Source organism: Eptesicus fuscus, chromosome 9 (genome assembly GCF_027574615.1).
Source record: "Eptesicus fuscus isolate TK198812 chromosome 9, DD_ASM_mEF_20220401, whole genome shotgun sequence".
Lineage (NCBI taxonomy): Eukaryota > Metazoa > Chordata > Mammalia > Chiroptera > Vespertilionidae > Eptesicus > Eptesicus fuscus.
This window is the reverse complement of record NC_072481.1, coordinates 56,025,786-56,048,364: the sequence shown is the minus strand read 5'-3', so window position 1 is coordinate 56,048,364 and position 22,579 is coordinate 56,025,786. Positions and strand designations below refer to the sequence as shown.

Sequence of the window (22,579 nt, the reverse complement as noted above, 5' to 3'; positions counted from 1 at the left end):
CTCACCCCATCTCCATCCTGACCCCATCTCCATCCTCACCCCATCTCCATCCTCACCCCATCTCCATCCTCACCCCATCTCCATCCTCACCCCATCTCCATCCTCACCCCGTCTCCATCCTCACCCCGTCTCCATCCTCACCCCATCTCCATCCTCACCCCATCTCCATCCTCACCCCATCTCCACCCTCACCCCATCTCCTTCCTGACCTCATCTCCATCCTCACCCCATCTCCATCCTCACCCCATCTCCATCCTGACCCCATCTCCATCCTGACTCATCTCCATCCTCACCCCATCTCCATCCTCACCCCATCTCCATCCTGACCCCGTCTCCATCCTGACCCCATCTCCATCCTCACCCCGTCTCCATCCTCACCCCGTCTCCATCCTCACCCCATCTCCATCCTCACCCCGTCTCCATCCTGACCCCATCTCCATCCTGACTCATCTCCATCCTCACCCCATCTCCATCTCCATCCTGACCCCATCTCCATCCTCACCCTGTCTCCATCCTCACCCCATCTCCATCCTGACTCCATCTCCATCCTGACTCATCTCCATCCTCACCCCATCTCCATCCTCACCCCATCTCCATCCTCACCCCCTCTCCTTTCTTACCCCGTCTCCTCCATCCTCATCCTGTTTCCATCCTGACCCCCTCTCCATCCTGACTCCATTTCCATCCTCAACCCATCTCCAAATGGACAGAGACCAGATTTCCGAACTACTCATGAGGAAACACCACTGCAAAACCTGCCCTTAGTTTCTTCATCCAGGGGTCTCCAGGGCCTGTTCCAGACACAACCCACCCAATGTACAGACTGGGGCCTCCCAAAGTTGTCTCCTCTGGCTCTGCTGGTTTTGGTCTCTGAAATCTTGGATTTCATTGCTCTGTCTCTTCCAGATTCTTCTCAAGCTTATGAAACTACCTTATTTCCTATTTTGTAGCCTTTCACCTATGATCTTAGGCATGCATTAAATGAATATAATTTGCAATTTATACTTAGTTTCTCCCTTCTCTTTTTCCTTCTTTCATAGAAAATAGTTTTCCTCCACTGCAAAAGAAATATATGCTCCTTATTAAAGATATAGGTAACTCAGAAAAGTAAAAGGAAAAAAAATTCTCATGCCTCTAAAGGTAACTGCTAAAAAGACATTTTGTTTTGTTTCTGTGCAGCTTTTTCTCTACACATTGTTTTCTGGTTTTATTTTCATTGGGAATCTGTCTGCTCTGATATTTCTCCTCTTCGGGCTTCTGTATTCTCATCTGAAAATAAGCTCATTGGACTTGATAAATTCCAAGGTCATTTCTAGCCCTACCAGTCTATGTTTTAGTTTTTGTCAGAGAACTTGGAGAATATTTGTGCTTGCACCCTATTTTTGTACCGTAGAAGGACGGGAGGGCATTTAAGACAGGCAGGGGCATATTTGGTGGGTGTTAGTTGGAACGCACCTGGGCTTTTGTGTTCGATTTTGGGCCACACCACAGAAACGGAAAGTCTTCTACGCTGTGACGAGAATGTAAAATTGATGTCACCTTTCTGAAGGGCAATTTGGTAATATTGGTCAAAAGTCTTAAAAGTTTCCACATTAATGGATTTATCTTAAGGGGAAAGAAATTTATTTGTTGCATAGATATTACAGTATTTTTAACGAAAGCAAAAAATTGGGGGAAAATGCACCACCATATGAATAAGCTGAATAAATTATAATATAGCAATACAAAGGAATAGTATGCAGCCATTAAAACGATGTATTCAAAGAAGACACATACAAATGAATACAGTATGATTTCATGCATATAAAGTTCAAAAATATCACATCTATGGCATTCTTTGCAGTGGGCGTTGAATAGAAGGGGCTGAAGGGAGCCTCTGGGATGCTGGTTATGTTCATACTTGATCTGCATGTTAGGAAGATGGGTATGTCCACTGAGTGAAAATCCATCCAGCTACACACTTACGATTTGAGTGTTTCAGTTTAATTACAAAAAAATCTTTTAAAAATGACATAGAATATTGTTTTATAATTTTGGGAAAATGCTCATGGTATTTTGTTAAGTGCAAAGAGGTGCAACGAGGTGCATGATCTCATTTTGATGAAAAATGCACATTTTTGACTGAGTCTTAGGAAGACCATCCTAAGGACAATAGCTGTCCAACAGAAAGAGGCCCTCTCATCCGCAGGGGAGACCAAGAGGTGCAGCCAGTGCCCTCCCCGAGGGCTCCAGGCTAGGACAGTCCCTTCCAAGCTCACTGACACCACAGTGGGTGTGAGAGAGGAGGGGTGGCACTACGGTGGCTTTGGTGGGTACCCCAAGAGGCACTGCTGGCGGCTCCCGAAGAAGCTCTTCCAAAGTAGGGCTGCAGCCTCTGTCTGCTGGCCGGGCTACTGTCCTGGCTGTGAGGGTGGGCTCTCGACCTCTTGGAGGCCCAGCTTAATGCTACTTCCCGTTGCTGCCATGGACGTCTGGTAAGCTCAGTCCTACTAGGGATGATTAAAACCCAAAACTTAAAAAAAAGTCAAACCCACTTTTCCCGCTGTGGGGAGAAGGAAGCCTGCATTAGAATTAGAGTAGAAACGCAATGTCTGTGCTCTCTTTTACTCTAAAAAATTAAACCTCATGAGTTTTAAATGGGCACATGGCTATTTGGAATATAGACATTTACCAGCCTACGTTGCAGATGAAAGTGTCCTTGTGACCAATGGGATAGAAGCAGAAATGTGTGAATACAACATCCAGGAAGTGACCCAAAAGGGAAGAAGGATGTCTTTCTCCCCTATTTCCACTTTCCTGTTTAATGGACTTAGGATGTAATGGCCAGAGCACCAGCACCTATTTTAGGATGTGAGGTGACTCTGGAGAAGCCACACAGACAAGTAATGAAGTAGTTCCTTATTCTTGACAATTGGTGTTTATTTACCACAACTGAGCTTGGGAAACTTGGGGACAGTAGCTTTATCTGAGCTCTCATCGCGTTGCATTCCAATCCATCCATCCACCCACCACCCGCTCATTCATTCATTCTAATCATATGGAATGTCTGCTAAGTGCTAAGTTTCTCACTGCTTAGTATTCTCTTGCTTTTTCAACAACATGTTGGAAGGAGGGGCAGACTCAGGACTTGCCTCAACAGCTCCACCAAGACCAAGCTGAGGACTTGCAAGAAAACAAGACTGTATTCTACATGCTGCTCTGCCCATGCCAGTTTCCCATGCATTTACTGCAGGAGTTAGTCCAAGCAGGAAACTATGCCAGCGGACTAAGTAGGTTCCTTCCATTTTAACCCGAGGTCATTCGGCTGGTGTGGATGGGAGAGTGTGGATGGGCGCTAAATCAGTGATCAACTTTCTGGTAGAAGGCATTTGTCAAAGCATGGGAGAGCCGTGAGGGACGTCTGTAGTCAGTGCCCCTGACAATATGAGAAAAAAATACCAACTGGTCACAGGAACCTGTCATGCTAAAGCCTTGATCACCTGTTGGTTGGTTTAAATATATTTCTTTTACAGTTAAAAAGATGCCCCAAGACTCTTATTTCTGGGGCTTGGAGCACAATGAGAGGGAAACACTTTGGGAATTACATTTAAAATTATTTTTAAAAAAATGATTTTTAGAGAGAGAGGGAGAGAAAGGGAGAGAGTCGACTGCCTCCTGCATGCCCCCTACTGGGGATCAAGCCCACAACCCGGGCATGTACATGTGCCCTGACCAGGAACCGAACCGGCGAGGAGGACACCCAATCACCTGAGCCAATGGACCAGGGTGGGAAGGCTGCATTTTGGAAGCTAAAACAGTCACTGTGCCCTGAACCGCTGGCTTGCTATCCTGCTTCATTCCTCAATGCTAGATACGGTTTCCTACAGTGAAACCTACGGTAGGTTGGTGTGTTGTAAACAACTGCAGGATTGTGTTACAGGAGAAAGTGCAGCCTTCAGACAGGTTTACGCTCAAGGCCCAGGAGACACTTCCTCACTTCACTCGCCCTGATCCCAGCCAACCATTCTGCTCCAGGTGAAACTCCCCTTAGGGCATGTTTAATTTTAACAAAGGACAGTAGAAGCAGATACAGGAACTCACCCACCCTCTTCACCTCCGTTATAGCTCCCCCAGCTTACAGGTATCCTGTCCTCATTCCAAACACTCCTAATCCCCTTTTCTCAGGATCCTCTCTTTCTTTTTTTAAAAATTTATTATTATTATTATTAGTTGTTGTTGTTAATCCCCACTGAAGATATATTTTCCATTGGTTTTTAGAGAGAGAGAGTGGAAGGGAGGGAGGGGAAGAGAGAGAAACATGGATGTGAAAGAGGCGAGTTGATTGGCTGCCTCCTGCACACGTCTTGACCAGGGCTAGGGATCGAACCTGCAACCCAGGTACGTGCCCTTGACCTGAAATCGAACCCAAGACCCCTTGGCGACGCTCTCACCACTGAGCCATGCCGACCAGGGCAGAATCCTCTCTTTCTAATTGGTTGTCTCCCCTCACTTAGCATGTAATAGTTCTGTTAGCTAATGCCTTTGCATATTTCCTGAGAGCACCTACGTGTTAACTCATTTCATCCTCACATCACCCCTATGACCTGGTCCTAGGTACTACCATTGCTTCCACATTACAGGCAAGAAAGCAGGAACAGCGGGTAATGTTCACAGGCAAGGCCCCCATGACATGCCTTCCTAGTAAAAGATGCAGTGTGCATATTCTGAAATCAGTGTGTGTTGGGAGGGGGTTCAGATATTTTTATGGATTCAAATCGTTTCCTGTTTTGAGGTTGATGTAGAATTTCACATAATTGGAAGAGACATGGCTGGGGCATGCAGAGGTCTGTTTTATTGATGTTCACTGGATGCCTTATTATTTTGTTTTTATTTTCAGACATCACTAGCTAGTTATACAGGAAAGCAAAGTAAAGTAGAAAATGGAGGCACATATTCAAATTATTATGGCAAACTCTTCCCTCACCCACTATACTCGCATAACCTCACCTACATTTTGGTCTCTTTACTAGGTATCTCCATATACTTTTAGAGCATCGGCCTTGAAGTCTGAGCAACTTGAAAGAAAGAAAGCCGTTTCTTCAAGAAAAAGAAAACAAAAAAACAAATTGGCAGCATTTGTTGCTAGTGAGAAAATCCCAGTCTCCAAGCCCCGATCTATCACTTACCAGTGAATCATTTAACTCTCTGATGTCTTACTTGAACAGGTAGGATGGCGGTAAGACTCCATGGAGTGGATACAAGCACTAAATAAGATATAAAATGTCCTAGCTGGTTTGACTCAGTGGCTAGAGCATCAGCCCACAGACTGAGGTTCCTGGGTTCGATTCCGGTCAAGGGCATGTACCTCGGTTGCAGGCTCGATCCCCGGCCCTGGTCTGGGCGTGTGAGGAGGCAACCAATATGTCTCTCTCATATTGATGCTTCTCTCTCTCTGACTCTCCCCCTTATTCCACTCTCTAAAAGTCAATGGAAAAATATCCTCAGGTAAGGATTAACAACAACAACAAAAGAAATAAAGTATTATATATCGTGCATGGTATGTGCTAGTGTTCAATAAACATTGGCTTCTATTAAAGCTGCATCAACTTAAAACAATCAGATTTGTTTTTTATTTTCTTCCCAAGTAGTTTTTATTTATTAATTTATTTAAATATATTTTATTGATTTTTTTACAGAGAGGAAGGGAGAGGGATAGAGGGTTAGAAACATCGATGAGAGAGAAACATCGATCAGCTGCTTCCTGAACACCCCCTACTAGGGATGTGCCCACAACCAAGGTACATGCCCTTGACTGGAACCGAACCTGGGACCCTTCGGTCCTCAGGCCGACGCTCTATCCACTGAGCCAAACCGGTTAGGGCTCGTTTTTATTTTTTTTATTTTTATTTTTTAAAATTTCTTTATTGATTAAGGTGTCACATATTTGTCCTCATCCCCCCATTCCCATCCCACCCCTCTCCCCACGCATGCCCCAATCCCCTGTTGAACTTAACCGTTGGATAGGCTTATATGCATGCATACAGGTCCTTTGGTTGAACTCTCCCCCTCCCCCCACCCTCCCCCTAACCTCCCCTATCCTCCCTCTGAGGCCCGATAGTCCGATCGATGCCTCCTTGCTTCTGGTTCTGTTCTTGTTCCTCAGTCTATGTTGTTCATCATTTCCCCTAGATGAGCGAGATCATATGTCACTAGATATATACTAATAAGCACTGAATGTGAGACGAGCAATAATAGTTATGCTGACAGGCAAATGAATCAGTCTGTAGCGAGCTTCCCCCTGGACCAACAGTTCTTTTGAGACTCAATTTCAATGTCCAGTAGTTCCTTATGTGTACATGTCAGCACTGACCCCCCAGCTCTGGATGGTGGACAAATGGCGGTAACGGAGGTCCGACTCCCTCTGGTTTGGTCTCGGCCGAACCCAGGGGCACGGCGTCACCCGGACTAAGGGGCACGTGGCCTCACCCATACCCAAGGGGCGCGTGGTCTCACCCGGGCCTGGGACCCAGCCTCACCCGGATGGATCCAGGGGCACACGGCCTCACCCGGACCCAGGCTCTGGCTTCACCCGGACCCAGGGACACTTGGCCTCTCCCAGACCCAGGGCCACTTGGGCTCACCCGGGCCTAGGTGCACGAGGCCTCATCAGGATCCAGGGACACATGGTCGCACCCGGACCCAGGGACGCTTGGCCTCTCCCAGACCCAGGGCCACTTGGGCTCACCCGGACCTAGGTGCACGAGGCCTCATCTGGATCCAGGGACACATGGTCGCACCCGGACCCAGGGACGCTTGGCCTCTCCCAGACCCAGGGCCACTTGGGCTCACCCGGGCCTAGGTGCACGAGGCCTCACCCGGATCCAGGGACACATGGTCTCACCCGGACACAGGGACTCTTGGCCTCTCCCAGACCCAGGGCCACTTGGGCTCACCCGGACCTAGGTGCACGAGGCCTCATCCGGATCCAGGGACACATGGTCGCACCCGGACCCAGGGACGCTTGTCCTCTCCCAGACCCAGGGCCACTTGGGCTCACCCGTGCCTAGGTGCACGAGGCCTCATCTGGATCCAGGAACACATGGTCTCACCCGGACCCAGGGATGCTTGGCCTCTCCCAGACCCAGGGCCACTTGGGCTCTCCCGGACCTAGGTGCACGAGGCCTCATCTGGATCCAGGGACACATGGTCGCACCCGGACCCAGGGACGCTTGGCCTCTCCCAGACCCAGGGCCACTTGGGCTCACCCGGACCTAGGTGCACGAGGCCTCATCTGGATCCAGGGACACATGGTCGCACCCGGACCCAGGGACGCTTGGCCTCTCCCAGACCCAGGGCCACTTGGGCTCACCCGGGCCTAGGTGCACGAGGCCTCACCCGGATCCAGGGACACATGGTCTCACCCGGACACAGGGACGCTTGTCCTCTCCCAGACCCAGGGCCACTTGGGCTCACCCGGACCTAGGTGCACGAGGCCTCATCTGGATCCAGGAACACATGGTCTCACCCCGACCCAGGGACGCTTGGCCTCTCCCAGACCCAGGGCCACTTGGGCTCACCCGGACCTAGGTGCACGAGGCCTCATCTGGATCCAGGGACACATGGTCGCACCCGGACCCAGGGACGCTTGGCCTCTCCCAGACCCAGGGCCACTTGGGCTCACCCGGACCTAGGTGCACGAGGCCTCATCCGGATCCAGGGACACATGGTCGCACCCGGACCCAGGGACGCTTGTCCTCTCCCAGACCCAGGGCCACTTGGGCTCACCCGGGCCTAGGTGCACGAGGCCTCACCCGGATCCAGGGACGCATGGTCTCACCCGGACCCAGGGACACTTGGCCTCTCCCAGACCCAGGGCCACTTGGGCTCACCCGGGCCTAGGTGCACGAGGCCTCATCCGGATCCAGGATCGCATAGTCTCACCCGGACCCAGGGACGCTTGGCCTCTCCCAGACCCAGGGCCACTTGGGCTCACCCGGGCCTAGGTGCACGAGGCCTCACCCGGATCCAGGGACACATGGTCTCACCCGGACCCAGGGACGCTTGGCCTCTCCCAGACCCAGGGCCACTTGGGCTCACCCGGGCCCAGGTGCACGAGGCCTCATCCGGATCCAGGGACGCATGGTCTCACCCGGACCCAGGGACGCTTGGCCTCTCCCAGACCCAGGGCCACTTGGGCTCACCCGGGCCTAGGTGTACGAGGCCTCACCCGTATCCAGGGACACATGGTCTCACCTGGACCCAGGGGCGCTTGGTCTTTTCCAGACCCAGGGGCACGTGGCCTCACCCGGGCCTAGGTGCTCGAGGCCTCACCCGGATCCAGGGACACATGGTCTCACCCGGACCCAGGGACGCTTGGCCTCTCCCAGACCCAGGGCCACTTGGGCTCACCCGGGCCTAGGTGCACGAGGCCTCATCTGGATCCAGGGACACATGGTCTCACCCGGACCCAGGGACGATTGGCCTCTCCCAGACCCAGGGCCACTTGGGCTCACCCGGGCCTAGGTGGACGAGGCCTCACCCGTATCCAGGGACACATGGTCTCACCCGGACACAGGGACGCTTGGCCTCTCCCAGACCCAGGGCCACTTGGGCTCACCCGGGCCTAGGTGCACGAGGCCTCACCCGGATCCAGGGACACATGGTCTCACCCGGACCCAGGGACGCTTGGCCTCTCCCAGACCCAGGGCCACTTGGGCTCACCCGGGCCTAGGTTCACGAGGCCTCACCCGATCCAGGGACACATGGTCTCACCTGGACCCAGGGATGTTTGGCCTCTCCCAGACCCAGGGCCACTTGGGCTCACCCGGGCCTAGATGCGCGAGGCCTCAACTGGATCTATTGACCCCTGGCCTCACTCGGACCCAGGGGAGCGCGGCCTCCCCCAGACCCAGGGGCGCTTGGCACCTCCGCAAGAGTCCCGCCTCTCCCCGCAGGCATCTGGGTCTCCCACGGGTCCCCAGAAGCTGGATTTCAGTGTGATGGAGAGCTAATCTCCCCTAGGTTTGGAACAAAAGCCCCTTTCCCCCGCCACCAACCAGACCCACGCGCCTCCACACCTCATCCCCTCCGATTTCGCTGGTTTCCTCTTCCCTCTTAGCTATAGATCTACCATTCAGCCATCTCTCCTGTAGTTCTGGATGGCAGAGGCTCTGTCCTCCATTCGTGCCCCTGAAATTGCTGTGCGCGGTGGAGTTCGCAGTTCCTTTGTTTAACTTAGCCGCCTTCTTGATTCTCCTCTGTCAAAATGGCTTAAAGGGCTTGAATGTAAGATGAGAACTCCTAAGAATCCTCCAAATCGGTGTTGGCGGCCTCCGGGGCCTCGAGGATCTCACTGCGCAGTTCGGCCAGGTCGGTGGCGCGGATGCGCCCCTCCTGCAGAAAGATGGTCTCTTCCTTCACAGAGAGCCGCTGCGCCGAGTCCGCGGCCGCCGCCACAGCAGCTGCTGCGGCGCCCACGAGCCCATGGCCCCGGCTGCGGTGCTGACTGAGAGGAGCAGCCGCCCGGTCTGGGGAGACGCGAGCAGCAGTCGCCACCCTCACTAGTCCATGTTCCAGTTGTATTTCCGAAACTGCCATGTGAGGCAACACATCAGCCTTCACCTCCGCCGTCATCTTTTTCGAATTCCCCAATTTGTTCTTCTTAATCCCTTGAATTCAGTCAACTCTACTGAGGTCTAGTGGCGCCGGGAGGTGCACGGAGAGGGCGCCCGGGCCTCCGTCCGTTGTGCGGGGCGCGCTGCCCGCGGACCCAGGCGCGCGGGGGCCTCGCGGCGAGGATGGGCGCTGGGCGGCCGCCGGGCTCCGGAAGCCGCTGCCGCCGCGGCGTCCCCAGTGCCCCGGGCCGGGCGGCCTGCGGGGGCGGCGCAGTTGTGAAACTGAGTGAGTATCTACAGTTAAGTCTTGATTGTTGTTGGTGTCACTAGGAGGAATTGTCCTCCAGGCCAATTGTCCATGAGGACCCTCTTTGTCTATATAGGAAGAGTTGCTGTGCAGGAGACATGAGGCTCCTGTGTCTGTGTCCCTCTGTATTCCTTGCAAACACCTCTGAGAGAAACGCGCCCTGGAGTTTCGCCCGCTGCCTGGAACTGGGTTTCAATGTAGTTGGAACTGGGTCTCAGCGCAGTCTGGCGCCTTTGTCTCCTTCCCAGCAGGGCCATTCAGTGGCGCAGGCAACAGTCCCTCCTCTGCGCGCCCTCCCGTGTGCGCCTCTGGAGCCGCCGCTCCTCTGTGCCTCTGCCCCACAGGCCAAATTCATTCCCCCAGCATGTGCCTGGCTTCCCAGGGTTTCGCCCGGAACTGGGGTTCAGTGCAGTCAGAACTGGGGTTCAGCACGGTCCGGAGCCCTTGTCTCCTTCCCGCTAGGGCAGTTCAGTGGCGCAGGCAACAGTCCGTCCTTTGCGCCCCTTCCTGCGCGCGCCTCTGGAGCTCTGCCTTCCGCCGCTCCTCTGTGCCTGCGCCCCACAGCCCAGATTCATTCCCCCAGCCTGCGCCTGGCTTCCCAGGGTTTCGCCCGGAACGGGGTTCAGTGCAGTCGGAGCCGGCGCTCAGCGCAATCCGGAGCCTTTATCTCCTTCCTGCCAGTGAACGCCGGCCAGGCCGTCAGCCGCCCCTTCCTCTCCGGCTCTATCCTCCCCGCAGGCGCGCGTGCTCGTGTCTCCGTCCGTTTCTCCATACCTCAGGCTTTTGCGGCTCCCCCGACTGTCCCCGTGGCCTTCTCCTTCTCCCCAGCTGTGGGCATTTCAGTCCGCCAGCTTTCCTGTGGTTCTGGACGATGACCGTTCTGACCTCTAGTTGTATTTTTGAAATTGTTGTGCCCGGCTGCGGGTTGGGTGTTTAACCTATGGCGCCATCTTGGTTTCTCCGTTTTTATTTTTTAATTTAACCAAACATGTGAGTCAATTCCACAAAAAAAAAAAAAAAAAAAAAAAAAAAAGTTCAACCTGAGCCCCAAGAAAACACTCTCTAAAAATTAGACTTATTCATTGAAATACTAAGTTTTGAACAAAAATTCTCATTGCTCCGGTTTTTCTCCAGGAAATAAATAGGAATAGTTGTTCAGTGGTTAAAAATGCACAGAATAACACAAAAATACTGTACAAGCACCTCTCAAAGCTTACTACTTAAAAGCAGTTTGTCAGCACCAATGCCAAGGTACACAAGGCCATCTGTGTCCCCGACACATTGAAATTCAAGCCATTGAATGATGACTTGATCATTATGCCATTAGCATCACACCTCATCTGTAAAGTCAGATCATTTTCCAAACTGAAGCACTACTACCGTGGCTTTGGAGAGGAATAATGGGAATTCAGGTGATAGGCAGGCTATGAAAAGCAGACAAGGGAAAAAGAAGCCATAATAGATAATGATCAAGAGATTAAAAAAAAAAAAAAAAAAGGGAGAAATGTTCCAGAAAAAGTTGTGAAAAACTCTGGGAGCCTGTTAGTGGGATATAATGAGGGTATTTTTACATTTTCCAGATAATTTTTCATTTTCAGTTATGACCGTGTCCCTGTCTTATATATTAGCATAGTTCTGTATCTTGTGTGAACAACCAAAGCCCATAAGCCCTTTTCCAATCCTTCTGATCACCAGGCTCTATCCTGTGAAATCCCTTATCTGTCCTTTGGAAGGTGTGTCTATAAACAGCGACGGAGTTGCTTTCTTCCTGAACAGAGAGGTGATATCCACACAACACTCAAAGCCCAGCGAGGTCCATCCATGCCACCTTTGGTCCATGTTCCCAGAACATTTCCCTCCACTCAGATGACGGTCAGTGTTATTGCCTACCTCCATCTATAAGTGTTTTGAAAATGAGCAAAAAAATAGCACCAGCTTAGGGCGAGAGGCGGTGGAAGGAGGGAGTTGATGCTGCTTGTTCTCAGTGACAGGGTAGCAGCTCCATGGAGTAGGAGCATCTGATGAGGCTCATAATTAACCTGAAAACCCTCCTGCCACAAACAGCTACCGCAGCAACCTGCCTGAAAGCTCTATTCCAGGAATTCCAATTGCTGTTTCGGTTGTTATGGAAACTGACCACACTGCTTCTTAAAGAATTCATTATTCCAACGAATATTTGTTGTTCTAGTCATTATGGGGCATCTAAATGAGCGATGCAGACATGAGGGACGGAGGAGCTCAGGGTAGGGGGAAGGCTGGTGATTACAGAAGATCACCGCTCCTTGGGGCCTGATTAGCTAGGGGAGAAGACAGTGCAAGTAAAAAGATGGGCAAAAGCAAGAAACATCCAGATAATAATGATGCAGGAGGGTTGGAGCGGAAGACTTGGGGTGCAGTGGGAAATGGGAAAGACATATTGAGGCCAGTAGGGAGAGGGCTTGGAAGGCCAGTCTAAGGAGTCTAGACCTTTCTGTGGACAAAAGGGAACTAATAATAGACACTTGGAAACCGGGGGAGAGTGCTTTAAGGACATTAATTTTATCTTATGACCAACAGTGAGGATGTCACCCTACCCTCTGCTAATACTACCGCTCCACTGTGGTTCTGGTAGAGGCCAAGACAGTAATTTAAAAACTAAAATAACCCAGCCACCTTCTCATATAGACAAAAACCACACTTGTTTCACTGAAATCAACTGGCTCTTGTTTATAAAAACTCATTAAAACTGCTCTATATGAAATCATGAGTATTTTCACGAGCTCAAATTGACCTGCAATAATAACACAGCCCCCAAACATCACTCTGCCATCTGTCAAGAAGTGTTTGGAACCAAAGCCTTGATTTCCAAGCAGAGCCCAGTAAGTACCCTAGAAGAAGAACTATTATTTTTTTCTCAGATCACAGGGGCTTTGTACCTTCTACTGCCCACACAATAAGCTGGAATATATATATATATATATATATATATATATATATATATATTACTAGAATAGTGACTGACCAATAAGTTGACATACTGGAGAGGTTGGTTGGAAAAAAGAAAAGCCTTTTGCTCAGAGCAGCAGTTCTGAGTGTGATCTGTAGACCTTCTGGGATCTCAGGCTTTGTCTGATGTCCAAGATTTTATATTGCGCTATTTGACCTAAAGGGCACAGGACTGAGGAACAGGGGAGCTGAAATCTTTATTATCCTAGACAGATAGAAGTGACATTTGGAAATACATTTCAAAATTCAACGGTGAGTGCTAAACAATGGGTACATCTGAAATAATATTAATGTTAGAGACAGTAACAACCACCACAAAATGCGGTATTATTTTTAGAAGCCCTTCCTGCACCGTATTGTTAAAAATGCAGATGTCTGTGTGATAATAAAGGATCATTCCTTGGATTCCTGAACACCAAGTTTAAAGAGGCTTTCCTCTTCCTAATTTGGCCTCTAAGATAAAAGCTAAATAGAAAGTATAATTTACTGTGTCTTGGCCTTGATGCCAAGAAAACTGAGTAGAGTTTATGGGGAAAGGAAAATTTCCTTTGGAAAATATGATGATGTGTTTCTCCTCAGTAAGGAGTAGAAATAATGCACTTTTACTTTCTGGAAAGAATGCAAAATAAGTGTGGCAAGAATCCATCCAGATCCCAGGGGTCAAGTCAACTAGAAGCAAGTAAGTCAGAAACAGAACCCAGGTTGGGCTCAAGAATTGTTGCTGCTTAACACATGTTCTTTTGGCTGGAATTCTTCCCTTCTTTCACCCCCCGCCCCCCCATAAATCCCTTCAATCACCCATCTCTTCCTTTAGTTCTCTGCTTAAATGTCACTTCCAAGGGTAACCTTCCCTAATTACCCTGTGTAAAGTAAAAACCCAATTCTACCCCAAACCCTCCATGTAAGTTGTTCTATTTCAGCTCTTATAGCCTTTCTAATTTTGTGATAAAACTTTGATTAGTTCTTCTTTTTCATCTAAGATGGAAGCTCTGAGATCCCTGTTCACTGCCCAGCATGGGTCCAACACCCAGTAAGGATTTGGTGGGTGACTGAATGTGGGAGACAGTGCAGGGTAACAACCCACACAAATGATGCTGAAGTGGGAGGGCCCATTGAGAACCCTAAGTTGTCTGTGATGAAAAGATACAAATCCAAAAGCAATATAAAACTGTGCAAATGAATGCAGCAATCCGAAAGACTCTCGGTGTTATCTTAACTAAAAACCGGGTGAGACTTCAGAGGGTGAGAAATGAATAGCCTTTTCCCCTACCAAGTTGTTATTATTAGCAATTGCATTAGAAAATTGAGGGCTGTTACTCACCAATCATGAAAATAATTTTACACTTCCTCAAATCTTCCATGAAACCTTTAAAGTAAGAATAATTGAAGTTATTGGCAGGAAGTACTGTATTGAAACCCTGGTTTTGCTCATGTTACGTAAAAACCAAAATCTTGCACTTTTACTTGATAAGAAGCTTGAAGTTGAGTAAGTGTGTTAATAGTCCATAATGAAACGGCACCAGTGACCATTACAGACTATTCCTAGACCCAGGTAACATATTTTCATTTAAACACAAGTGATCACCTTTAGGTAGTGAAACTGATAAGCCATTTAATAGCATTAATCACAAATAAAGACAATTTAAAAAAAATTACTTAAAAATTTCTTAAGTGTCTCAGTTGTGAGTTACTTCATATATTTTTTAACATTTACCAATCTCTCTTTGATAAAGAGAGTCTGGAAGACAAGAGTTTACAAATAGTTCCTATGTACAGAAAAATAATGTTATTTTCCATTTAAGGTAGTGATATAAAATTTATTTTTAAAATAAATGTATATAAATAATAATAGTGAGTCAATTTAATGAAAAGTATTATGTAAATAATATATCCTATATAATAAAGACGTAGTATGCAAATGGTTGTTACACCGTGAAGTGTAACAACCGACTGTGAAACGACCTGATCACGGATCAGCAGGAGGGTGGGGCTTCGAGCTACAAGTGGGCTGAAGAGAGCTACAGGAAGGGGCAGGGCAGAAAGCTATGAGGAGGGCGGATGGGGGGGAAGGGAGGGAGCTACAGGAGGGGGGGGGGCAGCGGGTGGAGACCTATAGGAGGGCAGCAGTGAGCTACTGGCTACAAGTGGGCAGTGGAGAGATATAGGAGGGAGCAGGGCAGCAAGCTATGAGGGGGTTTAAGGGAGGGGGACGGGGAGAGCTACAGGAGGATGGGACAGCGGGCGGAGAGCTACTGGAGGGCAGTAGCGAGCTACTGGCAAGCTACTGACGCACCGATTTGTACGCAGGGCTACTAGTAGTATAATAAGTAGTATAGAGATAAAGCAAAAATCACAAAGGTGACAAGTGAAGACTGAATTTTGGGAACCACTGATTTAAGGCAAAGATATGATCAGACATTTTGGCAAAGTGTGAAACCCTCTAGAGTTTGTGAAGCCCTAACAGATGCTCAGTTGTCACGTGCTGTAGTAGGCAGTCAGGAGGGATGGGTAGACATGAGCTCCATTTTTTATCCTGCTGTCACCTTATTTGATTTAGGCAAATGACTTCTTTTCCTTGCACCTCAGTTTCCCCATTTGTAAAATAAAGATGTTGGACCCAATGGTCTCTAATTGGTTCAAATACCCATGATCTGTGGTTCCTGCAAATGAATAGGCCACATGAGGAAATGGCCCCCTTTGTCCCTGGGCCATAATTATGATGCTGTATGTTTAAGATATCTTCCTAAAGTAAACCAAAATTCTAGGAGACCGTGGGTGAGAGTGAGGTCCTCTGAAGAGATGGCCACAACCAAAAACTTGGACTGGGAATGGCTCTGGGAGCTCCAATCTCAAGGCTCAGAAAATGCCAATGGTTACTGCTTGAGTCTGGAAGCAGGGGTGCCTCAAACGAAAACTGTGTTTAGAGTGAGGATCTGAGGATAAAGAAAACAGCAGTCCTACCCAAGACTGCTTCAGAGAGGAGCAGAGACAAATATTGCACCCTTGCTTTAGGGCTACCGGGCTTCATTTATGAAGATTAGACTTTACATGCAATCAGGAGTTGAACCTGTTGCCACAGGGTGAGAGTTAACAGGCCCAACACTCAACTGTGCCCGGGCAGGGGCAGCCTTCTGCCCTGGGCCTACAGCTTTTGGGCAGGCCAAGAGCACAGGTGTGGGCTCGTTCGCGATGCTGTGAAGTTCAGAGTGGGATTCAGTAGAAGCCACTTTGGGAGGCACTGCTCCGACCTAAAGGCCATCCCGGGCAAATGAGGGTGGCAAAAGCTCAAAACGCAGGCCTTCGGAGAGTCAGAGAAACCCACCATGTTCAAGTCCTTCTCCGACTGGCTGATTTCTGAGCAGCTTAGTCTCACACCCGTGGGGATGGCAGGCTGATTCCACAAACAAGAACTTCCCGAAAGGTTTCTTTGTTGTGCTTAGGCAAAGGCCGGGCATAGATTTTAAATCAGAGGGTGGGTGTGGAGTGTTGTGGACTATGGTACCAAGAGTTAGCATTCAAAGTCATGTTTTCAGAGCACCAGGCTAGACAAACAAAATGACATTGAAACTGAATGTTCCCCTCAGCTGGACAGATGTGGCTACAGATAGAGTAGGAGAAGACAATTTTGAATACTTTATTGTTCTTGTTAACCCTATTGCTAAGGGAGATACTTTACAAATTGCAAGATACATTGACTAGACAGCAATATATTGCAATGTAGGATACTGTGATTTGTTCCACTTCATGAAAAATTTGCATGCAGTTTTGAAGTAAAGACACTAAAGTTAAAGGTATTGGTGTTTTTGTTGGAGCTCCAGGCCCCTGGGGTGTGGAGGTCCTAGAGCAGCCCTCTCAGTGGGGAGAGCCCGGAGAGTGGGGCAGGATGGAGTCAGCCCTGAGCTCCTAGTCTAGGTGGAGCTCCAGGCCCTTTTCCTGGTTCAGAAATAACTGCTTTTGCTCATCCTATGGGTGTGAGTTGACTAAAGTGACAGGTAGAATGCAATTACCTGGAGAGAGAGTAAAAGGTTTTTATTTCCCATCTTGGTGACAAAGTTACAAGTTTTACACTTTAAATAAACTGATAGGACTCTGATTTATACTTTATGCCTTATGTAGATGCTCAGTACTTTGGAAAGTTAGGTCATTTTTCTGAGTTACAAAACTTACTTTTAGTGGAATTGGGGTAGTTCATTTATATACTCAATTCTACCCTTTTGTAGGAGTCCACTATGAGCTGAGTGAAAGGCTTAACAACGGTGTGTGTGTGTGGGGAGGGGGGGCAGGGAGAGGGAGGGAGGGAGGGAGGGAGAGAAAGAGAGAAAGAGAGAGAGAGAGAGAGAGAGAGAGAGAGAGAGAGAGAGAGAGAGAGATAATGGACATGAAGAATTGGGTTGGGGATAGAAGGGGAACAGGTAGGGGAGAAAGAGCTGGAAGCAGAGGAAAAAGTGAATTTGGGGTCTTTGAAATAATTTCTTTTTTATACTGAAGGATGATTTTTGTTGTTCTTTTTAATCAGAACTGCCCCAGTCTCTTCACAGAGAAGCCCATGGAGACTGGCAGAGTCCTATGTTATCTGGAGCTTTCTATTCAAGGCAAAAATACATCGGTGTTCTTAACCTGTGGGACCAGAGGGTCATCTCACGTCCTCTGGACTTCCAGTTAACTTTATGAAGCTGAGCATCTTTTAATTTATTTGCAATTAGGAAAGTGGCTCTGGTTATTATTATTATTATTATTATTATTGTTATTATTTTTGGTATAGCTATATCCTATTACAGTTTTTAAAAATAGTTTTTTAAAATTAATAATGGTACATTCATGTAATGTAGTCATTACAAATTAAGGTTATAGGGAGTTTTTAATGACATGGGAACATGTGCTTATGATATGCACAAGAATTGGAGGTAATATTTGTACATACATGTGTATTCTCAACTCTGTGAAAATAGGTATACTAGTATAAACAACACTCTGGAATAAAATGTACTAGAAATGTTAACCATGATTACTTCGAGTCCATAAGGTTTTAGATTATTCTAAATTTCTGCTTTAAAAAGTTTTCCATAATGAATGTGTTAATTTTATAACCGGGATAAAAGGGCAACTTTATTAAGCAATCATTCAATCTCTATCCAGTTGGGTCTGAGTTCATTATTTGCACTTGAGTCATGTTTGTGTGCCTTTCCCCATGAATCCCCATGATGCCATTTGGTGACTGAGATTTTCACATACTGCTATTGTCATCATCAAATGACACTTTATCACCTTATGTTCATGGATCAGCGCAGGATTAGAGTTGGGGCTATTTAGAAAGCCAACTCACTTGTATGTATTCATAGTCAATACAAACATATTTCCATGGACTATACTGATAACATTTATTACAGAGTGATAATGTTAGGAGGTATTTTACTTAGGGCAAGCATGAACCTTATCTTTTTTGAACAATCTCAAGTTCAGATAATGTAATCTATTTTCAGTTCCATATGTAGCTAATTGTGGTTGGATTTTTTTGTTTGTTTTGTTTTGTTTTTGCAAGACTTTTAACAACAAAAATTATAAAGCAGTATAATTTGGGTGTTTCTTAGGTTGCATCCCAATGATACACTGCAGAATAGTAACTACTCTCCAGAAAAAGGACCTGTGTCTTCAAAAACTGAGGAATGTTTTATTAACGTTAGCTAGCTCTCTTTGCTGCAGGACTTGCGGGATCCTTGCTGTGCTGGTCTATATGCCACTCTTACAAAGGCGATAGAGTGTTAAGCATTTCCCACACATATTTTCCCAGAGCATCCTCTTTTCACGGAGTGTCTCGGGGTCATGTTCTCTGGGCTGGAGGAAGTGCATCTCTAAGGCATCCCTTTGCTTCTCCACATGGACCCAGAGGGAGAGATGCACAGAGTTCCCCTCTTAACTGTGTTCTCTGGCTAAGGGCAAAGTACACGTTGCTGGTAGTTTATTATCTCTTTGCTGGTGATTAATAAAAAAGACACATTCTAAACCACTCAAGTGACAAGCCTGCTCAGTAAAGAAAACTCACCTCCCATGGTGTCCTCTCCAAATACATTTAACTGGTCATCGCCCTGTTTATAAAAAAAATCAAAATATTAGATGGTAAGACTAACAAGTATTGTGTTAAACTTCTTTTTCTTTTTTTTTGTGTTAAACTTCTCCTCCTCCTCCTCCTCCTCCTCCTCCTCCTCCTCCTCCTCCTCCTCCTCCTCCTCTTCCTCCTCCTCCTCCTCCTCCTCCTCCTCCTCCTCCTCCTCCTCCTCCTCCTCCTCCTCCTCCTTCTTCTTTCTCTTCTTCTTCTTCTTCTTCTTCTTCTTGTGTTAAACTTCTTGCCAACATTAACATACGTAACCTTCCAAACAACTCTATGAGGGAGGCCTATTATGACCTACCTTTTACAGATGAAGAAACTCAGAGTTCGAGAAGTTAACTGTGCAAGGCCACAGAGTGGTGAGGAGCAAGCCCAGATCTCCTCAGAGTTTATGCTTTTTTCTTAACTTGTTCAATATCCTGCCTCATTTTCTTGGTGCATAACCTATTTGTGGTCAGAAAAGCTGATTTCAAGAAGGCAAAACCTTCCAGGACCCGAAACTCAGATAGGGTAGTCACAGCTGTTTCACGAACAACTCTGTAACTTAAAGCTGGCCTCGGCCAACTTTCTGTAAAGGGCCAGGCAGTAAATACTTTGAGCCTTGTGAGCCATATGGTCTCTGCAGCTATTAAATACGGACCAAACCTTGCCAACCCCTGAAATCGAAAGCATGAAATAAGGCAAGTTGGGACGGTCAGCTTTGATTGATGTCTGCCTTTTAAATTTCCATATTATTTTTTAACCAGACAGCTACTCCATTTTCCTTATAGAAGAACCCATGGTGATTGGAAAAAATCCTGAAAAAAATTTATAAAAAGGCATTTGGTGAGAATTTTCAATCCCACCTATGTCTCCATCCATCCCGTCTACCCACTTCCACACCCCTTATGGGTAACTACTCATAGAAGTTTATTTTATTTTTTTTGTATCTTCCCAGATACACAGAAAAACTACTTTCAGATATCCATGGATACACTTAACTATAAATATATAATCTTACTACCTCCACTTTGCACATAGAAAGAAGCATACCTATATTATACATGCATATGTGTTTATAATGACATACTAATCTATGCTGTTCTTCCCCTGGCTTTTAAAAAAATATTTTTTATTGATGGTAGAGGGAGAGAGAGAGAGAGAGAGAGAGAGAGAGAGAGAGAGAGAAACACCAATAATGAGAGAGAATCATTGATCGGCTGCCTCCTGCGTGCCCCACACTGGGGATCGAGCCCATAACCCAGGCATGTGCCCTGCCCCAGAAATCAAACTGTGACCTCCTGGTTCATAGGTCAATGCTCAACCACTGAGCCACACCGGCTGGGCTCCCCTTGCTTTTTTACATATCAATATTTCCCGGAGAACTTTCCATATTAGCACAGAATGTTCTCGGTTGTACAGTATTCTACTGTATGGATGGTCCCATAGTTGTCCCTTTATGATGGACCATTGGATTGTTTTCAATCTTGGACTATTTTTGAAACATTAACATAATAAATAACTTTATATAGAAGTCATTTCATACACCTATAGCTGGAGGATACATTCCCAGAGAAGGGGCTGTGCAACCTAAGAGTAAATGTATTTATAATTTTGATAGATTTTGATAAATTGCTCTTGCTACTGAGGTTGTGCCATTTTGCAGGGACAGCCTCGGCCTCTGATTTGCTTTGATGCAGGACTCAGTTAAATGAGGTTGCCTGGTTGCATTAATGCTCCCTTGAAAGAGCTTTGTCTGAGAACAGAGCCTTGCCTTCCTCTTTTAGAGCATCTGCCTTCAGGGCAGCTCTCCTGCTTGTCTTCTTAGATTTGCCTGTGTATCCAGAGCGGTTCCAGGTGGACAAGAGTACGTAATGGAGTGGCCATTCAGGGACACATCTACATTAATTAACTCCCTTCTCTGAGCAGAAAAGACTTAGATTATTCCTCGGGAGCCCCCTCTCCCCCCGCCCCGCTGCCCCCACTTCTCTTGTTAAAATCATTGCACTTTGGAGCTGGGAGTATAGGTCAATCATCGAAAATCAACCCTACCGTCCACCTCTCCCATTTTACAGATGAGGAAAAGATGGTTAGGAGGTCATGCGAGGGCCCATGGTCATGTCATCGGGTCTTTAGCGATGCCGTGGTTGGGATGAGAACCACATGTCTCACCATGTAGCAAGGCTCCTAGAAATTTAGTCCCACCAGCTCAGCCACCACAACGGATCTGTTAGTGTCCTGCGCTCACCTGGCTGGTACAGCCATCTCCCAGCTGCTGCTAAGGGCTCACTGGAACCTGGCCCCTTCCTCAGGCTGGTGACTCTGGTATAAGTTGTGCCTCAGTGTTCCCTTCAAGGTCAGGCTGACCCCATCAGCAGACCAGCAGGGACCACATCTTTGCTCAGCTACTACCCCTGCCCTATCCTAAGAGCACTCCCTAATAACACACCTGCAAGAATCCCCAGCTGAGGCTCTGCTCTTAGGGACCTATTTGAAGCCATTCATGTCTGCCCTCAATGCAGCTACACAGAAAGAGGCCTAATAAATAGCCTTTGCTGGAAAAGGACTGTTCAATCAGACTTGGCTTATTGCTTGTCAAACAGCTACTGAATCTATCCAGGTAATGTTACGAGGAAACCACTGAGTCCTGTCCCTCAGTGTTAAATATTATTGTTACGTTATCAGACTCACACCCACCTGACAGGCTAACTGTAATCTTTCTTGTACCTGGTTATCATGTTTTGCGAGTTTGAGCAGGGTTAATCTCAATGTATCTCCATCTATAAAACACTGCGCCATGTTTAAATGGCCTATCAGACCTTTGTTTGGCTGCTTTGAGTCTGACCTGTTTTTATCTACAGCCTTCTATGCTGTTGGCCCAAATGCTTTAAATAAGCCCTAGCTTTATTTATATGAATGCACTGATAGTGAGCAGGTTTCTGGAGCGTAGACACAACTGTCATCGGCTCTACACCAGAAACGTGACGCACGGCGTTGACTGACACAAAAGCCCAGGTGAATGGGATGTTTGTCTGGAGGGTGTTATTTTCTAGTGATGCTCAGAATCAACCTCATGATTCCAATGTGACTCTTTTGTAAATAAAACTCTTCTGGCATCTTACACACACACACACACACACACACACACACACACACACACACACACACCAACAACCAATGCAAAGCAAAAGATGCTCTACAGCCCCTGGAGGCCCTTTCTGTCCAAATGCTAGGTGTATTCTGCATGAAAGGCATTGATTTTGGAATGTCAATTATATAAGGAGCTAACTGTTATATAGGCTTATTCCAAAAATATCTGACAAGGTGTTTATATCCAGTTGCATTGTAGCTGCATCTTCAGCGAGATGTATTTTGGAAAAACACAACCCACTGATGACCAAGTGCCACCCTGCGTGCCTGTGGGTGCTTCTTTGTGTCACAGCCTTTTACTGTGCTGCTGCTACATCCAGTCAGCACGTTGTCACCTGTCAGTCTGAATTGTGGAGTCAGGCTCTGAGACTACAACGAGACATTGATGACTTGGGAGGCATGATGCAGGCTACATATCTGAACAAACTGACAAAGAGGGATGGTACAAATATAGGCACAGAT

The 22,579-nt window shown here is 47.4% G+C and overlaps 1 protein-coding gene across 1 annotated transcript in view; it reads right to left on the bottom strand.

Annotated features, from left to right (window-relative positions):
- AK5 (adenylate kinase 5) overlaps positions 1 to 22,579 on the bottom strand; it is a 200,830-nt gene that overhangs the window by 32,949 nt on the left and 145,302 nt on the right. The window contains exons 9-10 of the mRNA XM_054721084.1: positions 18,926 to 18,968; positions 14,207 to 14,251 (exon numbers count right to left, since the gene is read on the bottom strand). Of these exons, the coding sequence (XP_054577059.1) occupies positions 14,207 to 14,251; positions 18,926 to 18,968 (88 nt within the window). The remainder of the gene's footprint in view (positions 1 to 14,206; positions 14,252 to 18,925; positions 18,969 to 22,579) is intronic.